The 16,821-nt window shown below is 37.0% G+C and overlaps 1 protein-coding gene across 1 annotated transcript in view; it reads right to left on the reverse strand.

Annotated features, from left to right (window-relative positions):
• Nucleotides 1-329: 329 nt before the first annotated feature.
• The window catches only part of AIMP3 (aaRS-interacting multifunctional protein 3), an 82,025-nt gene continuing 65,533 nt past the window's right edge, over nt 330-16,821 (reverse strand). The window contains exons 5-6 of the mRNA XM_090381561.1: nt 7,266-7,325; nt 330-424 (exon numbers count right to left, since the gene is read on the reverse strand). Of these exons, the coding sequence (XP_090237687.1) occupies nt 362-424; nt 7,266-7,325 (123 nt within the window). The 3' untranslated portion in view covers nt 330-361. The remainder of the gene's footprint in view (nt 425-7,265; nt 7,326-16,821) is intronic.

Here is a 16,821-nt window from a genome sequence, read left to right on the forward strand (position 1 = left end):
GGAGCCTTTACTACTCTATAAAAAATAGCCTTTGCCAATTTTTTTTTTTTTTTTTTTATAGAGTAGTAGTAAATACAAAACCAAAAATTCTCATCTACAAAAAGGACAAAATTCTTACAATAAGTTTTGTGTTATATTGTGATATCAAGATTTTTCTGTGTTGAAACAAAACACTTTCTCATAAGAGAAGTAAAATATTACAGTGATTAAGAGCCTGGTATGCTTTCACGGTTAATTTATTTTTGGATGTTTCATTACAGGGGCATGTAATTTTGGTATAAAAAATAGTAGAACAACTTCAATTTGGATATTTATTGAAACATTATATACACATACTTATGCTCTTACAAATAGCTGATATTCAATAAAGACAAGTCTTGCTGAAATGCACGTGAGGAAGTGAATGATGAAATTCATGTTGAATCTGAAATATTAAAAAATGACAACATATAATAAAAATAAAGAATTAATATGAAGTACAAATAACACTAACTGAATCAGGTGAATTATTATCATCAAGCAATATTGTGTAATAGTTAGTTTACTACAAGTAAGTGACACAATAACTACTACTCAGAATTTCCTGTTGAATTCATCCAAGTGCAATAAAAAAAGTATAAAACAATCTGTATAGGTTGAGAAAACCGATGACCCTAAATGGACAGCTGATGGTTTAAATAAATTTTTGGTATCAATATTTACATGTAAACAATTTCTGGCTTGACATTACCTGGATAACAGATATAATTAGTGAAAATGAACTGGAAGAGAAACTCTTATACTTGAATATTGGGGAGGGGGGGATAAATAAAAAGCACAAGGAGTAAAGAGCAATACTATCAGTCATAAAAAAAAGCTTCCTACAATACACAGAGTGAGCTTAGTTCTGTAAGTTGCTGTCTTAAAATTCAGACACTATGGAGATGTGATTTTTCCCCCAACTTGCAGGTGGGGACAGACAACAGCTACAGGATATCTGCTTAAATTAAGCAAGGGCCACTTTTAGCATTAGTAAAGACATGATGCAAGAAAGCAAACTTATATAGCATCAGCCAAAAAAAAACCATTCTCATTTCACCCATCCACATGCTCCAAATGTTTGTCTAGTTCTGCCTTGAATTTAGTTAAGCTATCAACTTCTATGACAAATGGAAGTTTGTTCCAGCAATCAACAAACCTTGGCTAAAGGCAAACTTCCACACATCAATTCTACAACTGTCTTTCCTCAATTTGAATTTATGCCCTCTGAGGCAATTATTCTTGAGCAAGAGGAAGAATCCCATCAGCATTGAGGATGCTCAAACCATTCACGGCCTTATACACCTCAATCAGATCATCTTGCAGGTGCCTAGTCTCCAGACACTGTAATTTGCAAAACTTAAGCCTTTCTTTGTAAGAGCAACCCTTTGTTCCATATTAAGAGCTTAGTAGCTTCCAAATGCTTCCCATTTTGAATTTGCTGTTGGTAACATCATCAGTTGATCCGACCATATAGAATTTAAATACTATCTCAGACTACCGTAGTCACCTTTATGAAAGCAAAAACCCTTCCCTTTACCCCTAATGGTAGTTACCTCTTTTGAGTAAATCCCACTACAGCACGCACACCTAGTGGTTCCTTTATTTGCAGATTCTTAATGCATGAAGAATCACTACTGATAATCAGATCAAGAGTATTACTTCCATCTAGTTGCCTCCCAAACATGCTGCTGTAGAAAACATTCATCCAATAAATCCACAAGACTTGCTAGTGTGAGATGACCAACCCACAAATTCCAATCAATATCTAGGAAATTAAAATCCCCCATTATAAAACACTGATTTGCTGGCCCATTATTTCTCTGTGCAGTTGTTTATTATACCGATCAGAGTCATTAGGCCTATAACACACTCCTACTCTCAATTTTCCTTTCCCCATGCTTATGTCACACCAAACTGACTCTACACTGCGCTGCACTGTCCTGCCATGTCATCTGGCTGTATTTCCTTGGATTTTGTGTTTCTTAACTAATAATATAACCACCTCCTCCCTTCCTATCCTCCCCAAATTCCATTTCTGCATTCCTTATATCTGTGTGACACCACGTCTCGGATATCCCAACAATATCTGCTTTTGATGTTTTGACCAACACCTCAAATTCATCAAATTTATTTACCAAACTCCTAAGCATGCATTGGTGTACACTCAAGTATTCATGCACCTGTTCCTATTCTTAGCCCCCTAAAACAGCCCATTTATTTACTTGTTCCATGATGACTCCCAGCAGTCTTCAGAATCCCCTGCACTTTGTTTTCCAGGATTCTGCTCATTCCAGTTGAAGCAGTGCAAGAATCACTTTTACCTCTGCCAGCAGCTAGTGTTAATCTATTAGTCCATGTTCCCCCCCCCCCCCAAGCTAGTAGTTTTCCATCTGCCTCGATAGCATCAGCAAATATTTTTGCATCCTTTCTATTTAAGTGTATCCCATCCCTGTAGAAGCAGTCTCTTCTGTTAACAAGCACAGACCAGACTGAGAAAAATTCTACCCACTTAAGCCTTGTGCAATCTCTCCAGGGTCAAGTTGATATACTGGATATAAGAAAATTCTCTTTTAGCCAGCAGGTTATTAGCTGTGGGAATGAAGTAGAGTTTGTGGGTGAATCTGCATTGGCAGAATTTGTGGCTGCAGAAAGTTTTCCAGATGAATTAAGAAAGTTAATTATGGATTAAGGGCATCTACTGAACAAGTGTTTAATAATCCTTAATTCACGCTGGTTTTTTGCATACAGTTTTTTTTTTTTTTTTTTTAATTATTGATTGTATCCCATTATATTTTTGAAGATTTTCTACACAGTGAAAGCCTCAACAAAATTTAAAAATCTGCCAACATTTCATCTTTGTAAAGTTTATATAATATCTTAGTTGCCTCAATTCCCACCTCTCCTCTACATTGCTGTCACTAGTTCTTTGAATATTGTGCAAAATGTCGGAATCACACAGATATTCAGCTACTGTGACCATGTAAACATAGAAAGGAGAAATTTACTGGAAGACATGATCACTCACTTCTTCAAAAAACATGACTGTTTGTTGGAGTAAAGGGGAACCACAACACAGGTTGACCAGAGGCTATTATCCATGTCGGGAATCTTCTTAATCCTCTGACTGGCTATGGAAAGCACATTGACTAGCCCAACTTCTCAGTACGTGACTGCATAGATTTTATGGACACAACTAACATTGTGAAACAGTAATCCCTTCCACCCTTAATTTGTGCTTTCTAATTTGCCTAATGGCCCGAAGTGAGAACAATGCATACAACATTATCTCTCCTAATCTGTTTGTTACATGGAAATTTTCTTCGTTCAACAGAAACTATTTTAAATGTAATGTAATTCAAAATAGTTTCTGTTGAACCAAGGGGAATTCAAAAAAATTTGCTATAAAGAAGTTGGTTAAACAGAGGTCAAACCTGTAATTAAATCAAAAATGAAGCAATTTTAAATTACATAACTGATCAATTGCACCATTAAAACGCTGGGGATGGGGCCCTGCTCACTCCACTGTAGTTTCGGCTCTGGATACTCAATTATTGCTTCTTGTCAGAAGCAGTCCGAGTGCAACGATAGCTTTCCCAGATTCAGACGTTTCACATGCTAGTATAGAATCTGTATGGTGTGAGATAGTTGGAAACAAAAGGTATAATGCAAGTAGGAATAATCTACAGACCAGGTGATTGTGAAGATTATGACGAAAGCCTCTACATGCAAATGGAATGAGCAAGTAAGCGTCAATGTCTTATTATGGGCGATTTCAATTTGCCTCTAATTGATTGGAGTAAATGGGAAGGAAACTCAACATGGGGAACAACATTTTAAAATCAACTAGATGACTTATTTGTATCAACATGTCAGGGAAAGTACTAGAGAAAAGAATATCCTAGACCTTATCATCACCCATGAATCAGATGACATAACAGGGCTGACAGTAGAGGAACGAGTAGCAGGAAGTGATCACAGAGTTCTACGGTGATTAATGATGAGAGAGGTAGCAGTAGTAAAAGGCAAAGGAATGGATTTTAATTTCAGAAAAGGAAATACGATGCCTTAAGGTACTACATGGCCTCTATTAACTGGGTAGATATCGCACAGAGAATGAATACAAATTGAACTGTGGTATGCTTTTAAAACATTAATCACAGATGCCTTGAATGTGTATTTACCATTAAAAAAAATACTCCACGAGGAGGGTTCCAAGTTGGATGAATAGTGAAGTTGCCACATTACTTGAGCAGAAAAAGGTGGCATGGAAAGGTTACAGAGCAATAAAAAGTACTGAAGCCTATAACAGCTACAAGGTGATCAGTAATAGAGCCACAGAAAAGGTTCAACAGGCAAAGGCAGTTTATGAGAAAGCACTAGCAAACAGAGCAAAGGGGGGGGGGGGGGTAAGGAATTCTTCACATATATAAATGCCAAGAAGAGCAGGACAAACCAGATCGGACCTTTACGTAAGGGAAAGGAGATAGTATTAAATACACCAGCTGCTGTTGCAGATGAACTCAACAGTTATTTTGCATCAATTTTTACAAATGAAAAACCTTTTGTGGCAATGGGAAATTGTGGGAGCAAAGTTGAAAAATATGTAATTATTGATATTGAAATTTCGTAAGATTATTTAATGAAAAAAACTTTCGAGCCTACAGGCCAGTAAGGCTCCTGGAGTTGATGGATTATAGGGATTAAGGGAGGCAGCAAGTGAGTGCATTGAACCATTGAAGCTAATCATGTGAGCATCACTAGACTCTGGGGAGATTCAGTTGGATTGGAAAAGTGCCAATGTATCTCCCATACATAAGGGTGGCTCTAAGAGTGAAGTGGGAAATTATCGACCTGTCAGTCTGACTTCGGTGGTAGAGAAAATCATGGAGGCAATGATCAAGGGTGGAATTCAGGATCATTTGGATAGAATTGAAATTCTCAAGGATACTCAGCATGGTTTTGTAAAGGGAAAATCATGTTTAACAAATCTGGTTTGCTATTTTGAAAGGGTCACTCTCATGAGCTGGATTTAGGGAATAATTTCGACATTGTTTATTTAGATTTCAGCAAAGCTTTTGATTCAGTCCCACATAAGCTGGAACAGGTTGGAATCACTGGGAAAATCCTTAGATGAATAGCAGGATGGCTTCAGGGCAGGAGGCAGAGGGTTGTGATAAATGGCTATTCCTCAGATTGGGTTGATGTAAGAAGTGGGGTTCCCCAAGGATCAGTATTAGGACCACTGTTGTTTTTAATTTTCATAAACGACATCGATGAAGGGATAGAGGGCGTGATGTCTAAATTTGCAGATGATGTTAAAACTGGTAGAGTAGTTAATGATCACTGTCAAGCTGAGCTTCTTCAGAGAGACCTAGATAGACTTCAGGAATGGTCAGAAAAATGGCAGCTATGCTTTAATCCAACAAAGTGTAAGGTATTACACCTGGGAAACAGTAATCCCAAAATAACTTATTCACTTGGTGGAGTTCAACTAAACCCAGTACTGGAGGAAAGGGACTTGGGTGTTATGATACGGTCAGACGTGAAATTCTCCGAGCATTGTAAACAGGTTGCAATGAAGGCCCATGGTGTCCTATCGATGATCTATCGAACTTTTGGAAGTAATGGGGACGTGATAATCCCATTATATAAGGCTTTTGTTAGACCTCACTTGGAATATGTGTTCAAGGGGTTAGGGAATGATGAGTTTCATTTTGGAGTGTACATTTTGTATAGGAAGTACAAGGAGAAATGAGTGAGGGATTATGCTTCTGATAAAAGGTTGCATTAAGGTTGTACCCTGATTCAGAACAGTTTCAAAACAGCATAGATTCCATACGATGAGAGAGCAGTAAAGTTGGAAACAGGGCTTACTGTGTGCTACACACTGCCTAATAATGAGTCTGTATACAAATGGACAAATAAACCTGGGTGCCTAATTACAGAGATTTCAATTTACAACTCACTGATTGGAAAGCACGGAGCGGCAAGTTGAGCTGTGGGGTAAATTTTCCAAATCATCTTGACTGTTACTTAATATCAACATGTTGTGGAAAGCACAAGGGGCAGGAATATTTTGGATCTAGTCAATCACCAATGACTGAATAATAACATTACAAATATGATGGTACAGGAACCAATACCAGTGACTACTGTGTTCTAAAGTAGACAATGACAAGATTTCTGGATTCAAAGGCAAGGGCTTCAAGAAAGGGGGTTACAGTGGATTAATGATCTGCAGATTTTTCTTTAAAATGCAGTTACTGTTTCATCTTCTACTACTCATTGTTCTTACATCTTCTAAATTAATATTCTTTTCTTTTCAGAAGTGTTGTGCAACACATTTTGGCACTATCTCTCCAAATAAATCTTTCTGCTTTATTTCATTTCAATTTACAGCCCAATTGTAAATAATAGCACTTTTTACATTTCACTATCTTCTCTTTCCTTGTCAGAATCAGCAAAACCAAATGCTCTTTTTTTAATTGTTTCTTTCGATGGATGTTTTGGGCTGAATGTGTCTCCCTGATCAGTAAGTTGTATGGGGGCTGCAATACTGGGAGATAATGAAATATACTTAATATTGCCATCATCACTTGATAAAATTTCAATGGAAGAATGTGAATGGACAATATCAAACAATAAAAATGTCAATGTTTTCATATAAGTTTTAGGTTTAAAAATATTTCCTTCTGAATGATTCAACATCTACAAATTTTGAAAGAAAAAAAAAAAAAAAAAGCAATTGTACATTAAAATATCCTTTTTGCATAAAAAACAAATGCAGTTAAAACTGTAGCTGATACAATTAGTGGTAATTTTACTGTATTGCTGAACTGCAGTCAGTGTGTATGCATGATCTCAGATTCACAGTGATCATATAATGAATATGGTTTTGCTTGAATAATAAACTTTTGTCTTGTGTTTAACTTCACCAAACTGATTAATGCCAGTGCAATACAAAAAAAAAAAAAAAAATCCACATTTGAAACTTTTATTTTTTATTGATGACTCTATATGACTGCTAATAAGGATTCTGTATGATGAATAACAACAGAAATAGAATTTAAAGATTGCAGTCTCAGTACTTCTGCTAATATAGTATATATTATAATAAAATACAGTTCCCTTTTATAAGGTTTCTATAATCAATTATGTTTAATTTAAAAAAAATAAAGAAAACATTGTTTTGTTACTTTATAGAGCCTCATATACAAACAAAAATCATAACATGCAGTACTTACATTATTAAACCAGCGACATAAATGAAGATACTTCTCTTTCTCCAGATATGTTAGGGAAATCTAAATAATAAAAATAATCTATTACTGAGGTGTGATTGATAGACAAAGTTCTTTAAGGAATAGCTTATGAGATGCTCCCCCCACCCCAATATCAAAATAAAAGAAAGGATACATTTACTTCAAAAGAGAAAACCCAAGAACATAGGCATATTACAGCATCCCATCCAATGCAAACACATATTGGTACAGAGGGAAATACCAAGGGTTCTTTCTCAGATAAAGATGTTTTATGCATTTAAATCTGTAGTTTTCAACTCCTATTAAGTACACAAAGTATTTGCAGATACACAGAAATTTCTAATTTAAAACAATCAAATGCATTCCAACAAACTGTCAAGTAAAGAGAAAATCTATATATTTAATATGGAAGCCGTTTTCTTTCGACAATCAGTGTGAATGATCAAGCTGGAAGTGGTCTCAAATTGAAGATATTTCTTCCTAGGTGTGCAGAAAGTTGTTAAAATTTAAAAATTCCACAAATATTTTTATTTTACTGAACAGGCCAGTTTTGTACTACAAATGACAATAGTTCAACATTCACTTCATAGATGGAGCCATAGGAAGATGTTAACTGTTAAATAAAACAGTTTAAGTTGATAAGGAACTTTTTTCTGATTAGCAATTTGCACAATTGAGTCCTTTGTTCCAAAAAAAAAAAAAAAAAAAAAAATTATAATAATAAAACTCTGCTACCAACTAAGAAATTTCGCAACGGTACAGCTAGCTGTAGCCATTGCATATGATAGGCCTAACCGATTTGGTCTCAAATTGAAGATATTTCTTCCTAGGTGTGCAGAAACATGGGAAAATATAAAAAATTCCAAATTTTATTTTACAGAAATAAGAAATGATTCCACGCATACTGGCTTATCTGCTCACGATCAAATACGGATTACATTTCTTTAGGACAGCTAGAGAAAAACTCTGCTACCAATTGCAAAATTTTCGCAAGGGGTATTATGTATAATGTAAATGCATTTTCGCAACGCATTTTTGCTATACATAAATTTTCCCATATAAAACAGCATAAGAAGGAAAGACAAGGCAAGAATTTTATGAGATGTTTTTAAATATGCCATATGTAACAAGCAAGGCAAATGGGGGAAAGAAGTGGTTGACAATTTTTCACATATATATATTCAAATTATTGGAAATGTTCAGGATGCTGAGAAAGCAATTCTTTCTCTCTCACTCATCAATTATTGGCCAATTACTTCTCATCATGACTGGCCAGCTAATTTTTGGAATTTCTTGCTTCATTCATTAATGAAAATTATATTCTCCACATACCATTTTTTGTGACATACTAGAAGTATTCTTCATAAAGCTGCTGCACTTTTTTTTTATACCTTCAGAAGTAATAAGCAAGTCAGAGGCAGAATGAGATGATTTGCTTTTGAAATCTCAGGTTTTTACAGCAGAATCATTTTGGAGATCATCCCAATTAACATACAAAGTCCTCAAGGACCAAAGATTAGCTTCACTCATCATTTTGAAAAAATGGCCAGAAACATGGTGTTTTTTTTTTTTACTGTTGATATTATGACAAAATGCATATAAATAGAATTATACTTATAAAATTCTCAGCATAAATTATATCTTCAAGATGTTAGATGTTAAATTTCTGTGTAACATTACCCTATTCTTGTAGATAGTATGACGATTACAACATTGCTCTTTCTATAGGTTTGAATCCCATCACGACAGAAATTTCTTATTCAAGTGAGCAGTGCATGTTTTTTTTTGTTCTTCCTCCCTGAAAGTCTAGTTTTAGAAGCAAACTGACTGTAGAATACATGCAATATGCTTACCATGTATTCAGGTGGATTTATGTACAGGTGCATAAAATGCTGGAATTATGCTTCTCATAAAAAGCTGCCCAAATGTAGCAAGATAGTAATCACTGAAGACATTATTAAATTCATTCCATTAAAGAGGTGCTAAGATTATTCCAAGATGGATGAAAAGGGATTTAGTTTGACAGAGCCCATTGCTCTGTAATCATGGAAATTACAGAGTAATGGGCACCTCAAATTCATATAATGATAAATTTATAATAAACCTTTCCCTGCATGTTAACTCCCCCCCCCTTGTGGTCCTGAAGACAAACAATGAAGAGTCACGCAAGAAAGTTTTATTTGTATGTAAATACAATTTTCCCACAAAGTGGAAGAGAGTAAATCAGATAGGCTATGCGCAGTGGAAATTTTTTTAATGAAAACCCCAGACACGAGAGGTATTAGAACCTATAGTACTCCAACCCAAGCACAGTACTTTAGTACCATGCATGGGTTGGAGGTTGCAAAGATGAAAGAAGATATTTGTTGATATCAAACTTGAACTTCTGTAGACTAATTTTCAGGAAATACACACGAAGAAAGGTTGTTCCAGAAAACAGCAGTGGAATGAATAAACTAGGAAGATAAAAAGTTGATTCTGTGAGTTTGAAGATGGACAGTAAATGGATGTTGGCGGCATGTGTTTGGACTGTTTTAAGGGGGGGGGGGAGAGAGAGCGAGCGAGCGAGCGAGCAGGAGTTATAGAAGCTAATTCAGAAGAACAGTGCCCATGGAAGTAGCTGTAGAAAACACATGCAGCAGAAACAAAACGTCTATGAGACGGAGTGGAGGGACTCTGTTAGAGATGAGTCATTAATTAACCTAATTGCCCTCTTCTGAATGGAATCTAGAAGCCTGAGAGAGGTTTTGGGGGCACCACCCCAGACGTGGGAACAGTATTCCATGGTAGGGTGGATTTGCGATTTGTACAGAGTGAACAGCTGTTTGGAAGAAAAGTAACACCAAGAGCGAAAGAGAAAACCAAGTATTTTAGATGCAGAGGAAGCAATATTTGTAATGTGCTTGTGCCAAAAGAGATTAGAAGTCAGGGTAATCCCCAAAAGAGATATATCAAAGAGATTTCTTGCCTAGAAATCGGAGTGTCACCGAAGATAAGCATAGGAGCAGAAGAATCCTTTTTTGCGAGATATAAGACAAGACTGAGTTTTAGAAGGATTGAAATCAACTAGGTTATCATTTCTCCACTGGAGATCGCATTTAAGGATTTTGGAGAAGTTGAAGCTGATTGAGCATGGCGAGGTTTCTCAAACTGGTAAGTGGAATGCAATGTGATATCATCAGCAAAACTATGGATAGGATTTCCAGTCAATGAAAGAAGGTCAATAATATACAAGAGGAAAAAGGGGGGGGGGAGAGAAGAACTGAACATTGTGGGACACCAGCATTGGTGGAGAAGTTAGAAGACAAGAGCTATATACCATCACCCTCAGTGAGCAGTCAGAGAAAAAACTGGATAACCAATTACAAAAAACAGTTGGCAAACCATAAGATGGAAGCTTGTGAAGACCTTTATGCCAAACACAATCGAAAGCCTTTGAGATGTCAAGAGCAACTGCCTGTGTTTCTCTGAACTTTTCCATTGAAATTGTTCATAAATGGGTAACATAAGCCAGCATATCACCAATGGATCTACACTGACAGAATCCATACTGGCTATTGTTGATCAGATGGGCAGTTTCTAGATAGTTAAAGAGTTGCCGATTAATTCAATTCTCCATTACTTCAGAAAGAGTAGAAGTAATTGCAATGGGACAATAATTGGATAGGAGGGATTTGTCACCCTTTTTAGGAACTGGCTGGATATGAGCAAATTTCCAAGCAGAAGGAAAAACACCTTTGGAATAAGAAAGTGGAGAAATACCATCAGGACCTGGAGCTTTGTCATCAGATTTGTCACCCTTTTTAGGAACTGGCTGGATATGAGCAAATTTCCAAGCAGAAGGAAAAACACCTTTGGAATAAGAAAGTGGAGAAATACCATCAGGACCTGGAGTTTTGTCATCCAGCATCCAGATTTGTCAATATTCTTCTGACATCCTTTTGACTGAAGACCAGAGGAGGCATTGACTGGAGCGAGTTGGGAATGGTGGGAGATGTTTTACCAAGATCATTAATACATGAGTTGGAAGAAAAATGGGATGCTAGCAGGTCAGCTTTATCCTTGGCTGAAGTGACAACAGAATCATCTGGTTTTGACAGAGGTGGGCAAAAGTTGCAACCAATAGCTTTGGTAAGAGACCAGAATGCTCAGCTACCATTAGGGCAAAAAGCAAGTTTTCTACATAGTTTGGACTGATTAAGGACTGCTTTACAATTGTTATGAGCTCTGGTGTAGGCAGAAAATAAAACTGAAAAATTGGAAACAAGCCAATTATGATATGCAAAATTCTTCTCTTAAAGAGCCTTAGCACATTTATTGGAAAACCAAGGCTTAGATAAAGGACAAGATTTTAAAGTGGAGTGTGGAATAAAGGATTCCATTCCTACAAGAATAATTTTACTGACATGATCTAAGCAAACATTGAAATCAGAAGTTTTGAAACAGTAATCCAACCAAGGAAAAGAAATCTTGCTGGTTATCCCATTTCGCATTCTTGTAATGCCAAACGATACGAGGTTGGGAAAAGCCATGAGATAAAAGGTGCCACTGGAGAAGAGAATCACCAAGTTGGAGATGGTAAAATTGTAGATAATCCAGCAGATATAGCTGACATATATTTTTTAATGACCTTTACAATACATAGTCCCTTTCTAAGTGGGGAGATATTGCACTAAAATACCCAAGCACTGCAAGATGCACCCTTGCCAATAGCTTGTATAACAGAACTATAACCTCCTCCCTCAATTGACAAGGTAGAGTAAATCAATGGCAAGATACTATTTTTATACATTGTCCTTACATTCAAGGTAATCCTGGCTGCTGCTTACACTGCATTAAACATTCATGCCAAGTTATATCTAAACACCTAAATACCTTTCTTTGTTTACACCCTTCAGCTCCCCTCCCAGTACATAATTATTCTCTAATTACTATATGATTATTCTCTAGTTATTATTTTCCAATGTGTAGACCATTATGTTTGACAGCATTAAAATGTACCTGCCATTTCTCAACTATCTATGAGACTTGTCGAAATTTTTTAAAAAACACCTTCCATATATTCATCATATCATCTGTGAATTCCAATGTCATATTCCTGATTCCCCTGTGTGTATTATTAAACATCAGAAAAAAAAAGATTAGCCCTAGCACTGAACCTCACTTATAACTATGGCCCATTTAGAATGGCCATTTATAACAACCCTCTGCCTCCTATCCTTTGACCATCCCCCAATCCATCTTACGATCTTGCCCATAACCCCCAACTTGTACAGCAACCTCCCATGCGGAACTATGTTAAATGTTTTGCTGAAGTGCATAATGTCAGAATTGTTTCTTGCATCCAAGATGTTTATTGTTCCTGTGTGACACATCATAATAATCTATCAGCAATATTTTCCCTTCACAAATCCATGTTGTTATATATTTAGGATATACATCTCAAGGTGCTCTTGTAATGTATCTTTGCCCATAACCTGTTCCAGGTAAAATAATGGTCACTGGTTAAAGATGCATTGCAGGATCATCTAGACAAGACTGCAGCAATAATTCAGACACAGCATGGGTTTGTTAAGGGAAAGTCTTGTCTCACAAATTTGATAGGATATTATGATGTGGTTACAAAGGAACTGGATGCAAAAAATAATTTTGATATCATATATTTAGATTTCAGGAAAGCTTTTGACACTGTTGCACATGGAAGACTATTGTACAAATTGAAGCAGAATGGTGTTAAGGGTAAGTTGCTACAATGGATAAAAGGATGGTTGACTGGGAGAAGACAGAGGGTGGTAATTAATGGGTGCTGCTCTTCGTGGACTAATGTTATTAGTGGAGTCCCACAGGGTTCGGTTTTGGGTCCACTGTTGTTTTGTATATTTATCAATGATATTGATGAAGGTATATGTCTGGGTGCGAGGTTGGCCTGTGCGAAGCTCCTTCAAGCTCTTGGAACAGAGAAGTTTTTCCTGATTTATTAGCTTAAATTGTCATATTAACTTATTTTCTAGAGTAGCTTTATATTCCTAGTTACAATACTTAGTTTAAAGTTTAACTTAGAGATTTTTTAGGTATTACTTAGTATCGGTAACAGTACAAAATCCACGTGTTACAAATTGAACGAGAGGTCTTTTTTTTTAACCAAATTTAGTAGATTTATTAACCAATTGTTATATCAAATTATCTTCTATAAGTAGATTATAGACCTAGTCAGGATCCTTAGTTTATTCTAAATTGAGATAGAGAGATTTGGAAGCTAATCAATAGTTACGAGTCCGTAGAAGTACCGTTCGAGAATTCCCGCCATTTTTACACGATAGCATAAGCTTAGTGTAGTATAGTGCATAATATAATATTGTCAATTAATCAGTAAATCTATTAATCTTGATAAACTTTATTGTCAATTAAATTGTATTTTTAACTCTATATATATATATATATATATATATAACGACTTAATCGTAACAAATAATTAATACATAACTATAGTGGTACACGTGATACGGAAGTTGTATAAAGGGAACGTACAAAACACTAGATACCGAAAAAAAAAAAAAAAAAAACATAACTGTTTCGGGATATAACTTAAGGATTTAATTTTTGTTTTGAAATTTTATTGAATTAAATCGGAATCATGACTCTGATCAGAGCAGCAAAGCAAAAGGCTCAAGCTAATGGGAGTGCTGTGGTTCAGAGGAGAAATGAGGGTGGCAGTTGCCCTCTGAATCACAGTCTTTTAAAATGCACTGTTTGCTTGATGTTTGCGGAGCAGTCGGGTACGGGACATGATACTGCCAAGGGGATGTCTTTGTGTGTGCACGATGTAAGGAGTGCAAGGAAATCAGGCGACAACTCAATGTTGTTATGGGCCTTTATGAGAGCTTGAAGGACAGGGTGGATGCCCTCGAAGGGAATAAATTGAGGGGCCCATCAAGCTCTCAGCTGCCCACATCAACGCCAGAGCTTGCACTTGGTCATCAGGCAACACAGAGGCAGCCCCCTAGGCAGAATTCGCTGGTCCCACAGGAACTAGTAGTTGTTGGTGACTCTATCGTCAGGGAAACGGGGAACATGCTTTGTAAAAAGGATAGGTAGAATAGGACCAGGGTATGTCTGCCAGGGGCAAAGGTTGATGACGTTGTAGAGCGGATATCATCTTTTAAGGGCACACAAAAGGTGATATAGTTGTACACGTTGGCACTAATGATATTAAGAGTAGGAGACCGGCGGAATTACTTAGCAAGTACAGGTCACTGTTGAAAAAAAGCCGTGAATTAGGGTTGAATTTGAAAGTGTCTGCAATTCTGCCCAGACACGATAGGAGGGAGTATATGATGAGAGCCTTGTTGATCAATTCAGCCCTGGAGGGATTGTGCAAGGCTCAAGGGGTAGAATTTTTTTCAGCCTGGACTGTACTTGTTAACAGGAGAGATTGCTTCTACAGGGATGGGATACACTTAAATAGAAAGGGTACAAAAATTTTTGCTGATGCTGTCGAGGCAGTGTTAGGTGGGTCGGAAAACTGCTAGTTGGAGGGGGATACAAGGACTAATAGATTAACAGTAGCCACTGGCAGAGGTGGAAGTGATTCTTGCACTGCTTCTATTGAAATGAGCAGAAGCCTGAAAAACAAGATGCAAGATATTTCAGAGACTGCTGGGAGTCATTGCGGTACAAATAAACACATGGGTTGTGTTAGGGTAGCTAAGAATAGAAACAGGTGCATGTATACCTGTACCTGCGTGTACACCAATGCTAGGAGTTTGGTAAATAAATTTGATGAATTTGAGGTATTGCTCAAAACATCAAAGGCAGATATTGTTGGGATATCAGAGACGTGGTGTCACACAGATATAAGTAATGCGGAACTGGAATTTGGGGAATACAATGTGTATAGAAAGGATAGACAGGGGAGGAGGGGTTATGCTATTAGTTAAGAAACACAAAGTCCAAGGAAGTGAAGCCAGTCGACATCGATGGACAGGGCAGTGTCGAGTCAGTTTGGTGTGACATAAGCATAGGGAAATCAAAATTGAGAGTAGGAGTGTGCTATAGGCCTAATGACTCTGATGAGTATAATAAGATATTGTACAGGGAAATAGAGTGGGCCAGTAAATCAGAGTCTTATAATGGGGGATTTTGATTTCCCAGATATTGACTGGAATTTGTGGGTTGGTCACTCGCACACTAGCAAGGCTTTTGTGGATTTATTGGATGATTGTTTTCTACATCAGCATGTTCGTGAGGCAACAAGAGGGAGCAATACTCTTGATCTGATTATCAGTAGTGATTCTTCATGCATTAAGAATCTACAGATAAATGAACCAATAGGTGGCAGTGATCACAGTGTGTTGAAGTGGGATTTACTCAAGGAGGTAACTACCATCAGAGGTAAAGGGAAGGGTTTTTGTTTTCGTAAAGGCGACTATGATGGTCTCAGACAGTATTTAAATTCTATACAGTGGGACCAACTGATGATGTTACCAACAGCAAACTCAAAATGGGAAGCATTCAAGGAACTAATCGTGGAGGCTACCAGGCTTTACATACCAACTAAGAAATATTGTTCAAGGTTTAGGCCTAAATGGTTGTCAGATGAACTAATGAGACATGTGGCAGAGAAGAAAAATGCATGGGATACATACAAATTAATGGGTGACATGGAAGCCTATGATAGATATAAGTTGGTCTGTAACCAAGTCACAAAGGAGATTAGGCAGGCAAAGGCAGACTACGAAAAATCCTTGGCAAAGGATGCAAAGAAAAACAGAAAAGAGTTCTTTACATATTTAAACTCAAGAAGGAAAGGGATGAATCAGATTGGTCCACTGGATATTGATGGTTCAACAGGTTGAGGATCCTGCTCAGGTGGCTAACAATCTAAACGAGTATTTTGCATCTACATTCACGCATGAGGAGTTATTCAGGAAGGAGAATGATGTAGGTAAAGTAAACATTGGCAGTGAGCTGGATGATTTTGTAATAACTGAGAGGAAAGTGGAAGAGAGATTGTTGAGGATAAACATAAAAAAGGCACCTGGGGTGGATGGGATCTATCCAGTTATATTAAAGGAGGCAGCAAAGGAAGTAAGCAAACCCCTAGCCATAATTATGAGAGCTTCTTTGGACTCAGGGGAGGTACCCATAGACTGGAGATGTGCAAATGTAACCCCAATTCACAAAGGAGGATCAAAGGCTCACACAAGTAATTATAGACCTGTTAGTTTAACTTCTGTTCCAGGTAAATTAATGGAGGCACTGGTTAAAGAAGCACTGCAGGATCATCTAGACAAGAATTCAGTTATAGCTCAGACGCAGCATGGTTTTGTTAAGGGCAGGTCTTGCCTGACCAATTTGATGGGATACCATGATGTAGTCACAAAAGAACTGGATGCAGGGAATAACTTTGATATTATATATTTGGATCTTAGAAAGGCTTTTGATACTGTTGCACATGGAAGACTGCTGCATAAATTGGAGCAGTGTGGCATTGGAGGCAAATTGCTGCTATGGATAAGGGGATGGTTGAGTGGCAGAA

The sequence above is a fragment of the Mastigoproctus giganteus genome, chromosome 9, assembly GCF_048544385.1.
Source record: "Mastigoproctus giganteus isolate SK-2022 chromosome 9, ASM4854438v1, whole genome shotgun sequence".
NCBI classification, from domain to species: Eukaryota; Metazoa; Arthropoda; class Arachnida; order Uropygi; family Thelyphonidae; genus Mastigoproctus; species Mastigoproctus giganteus.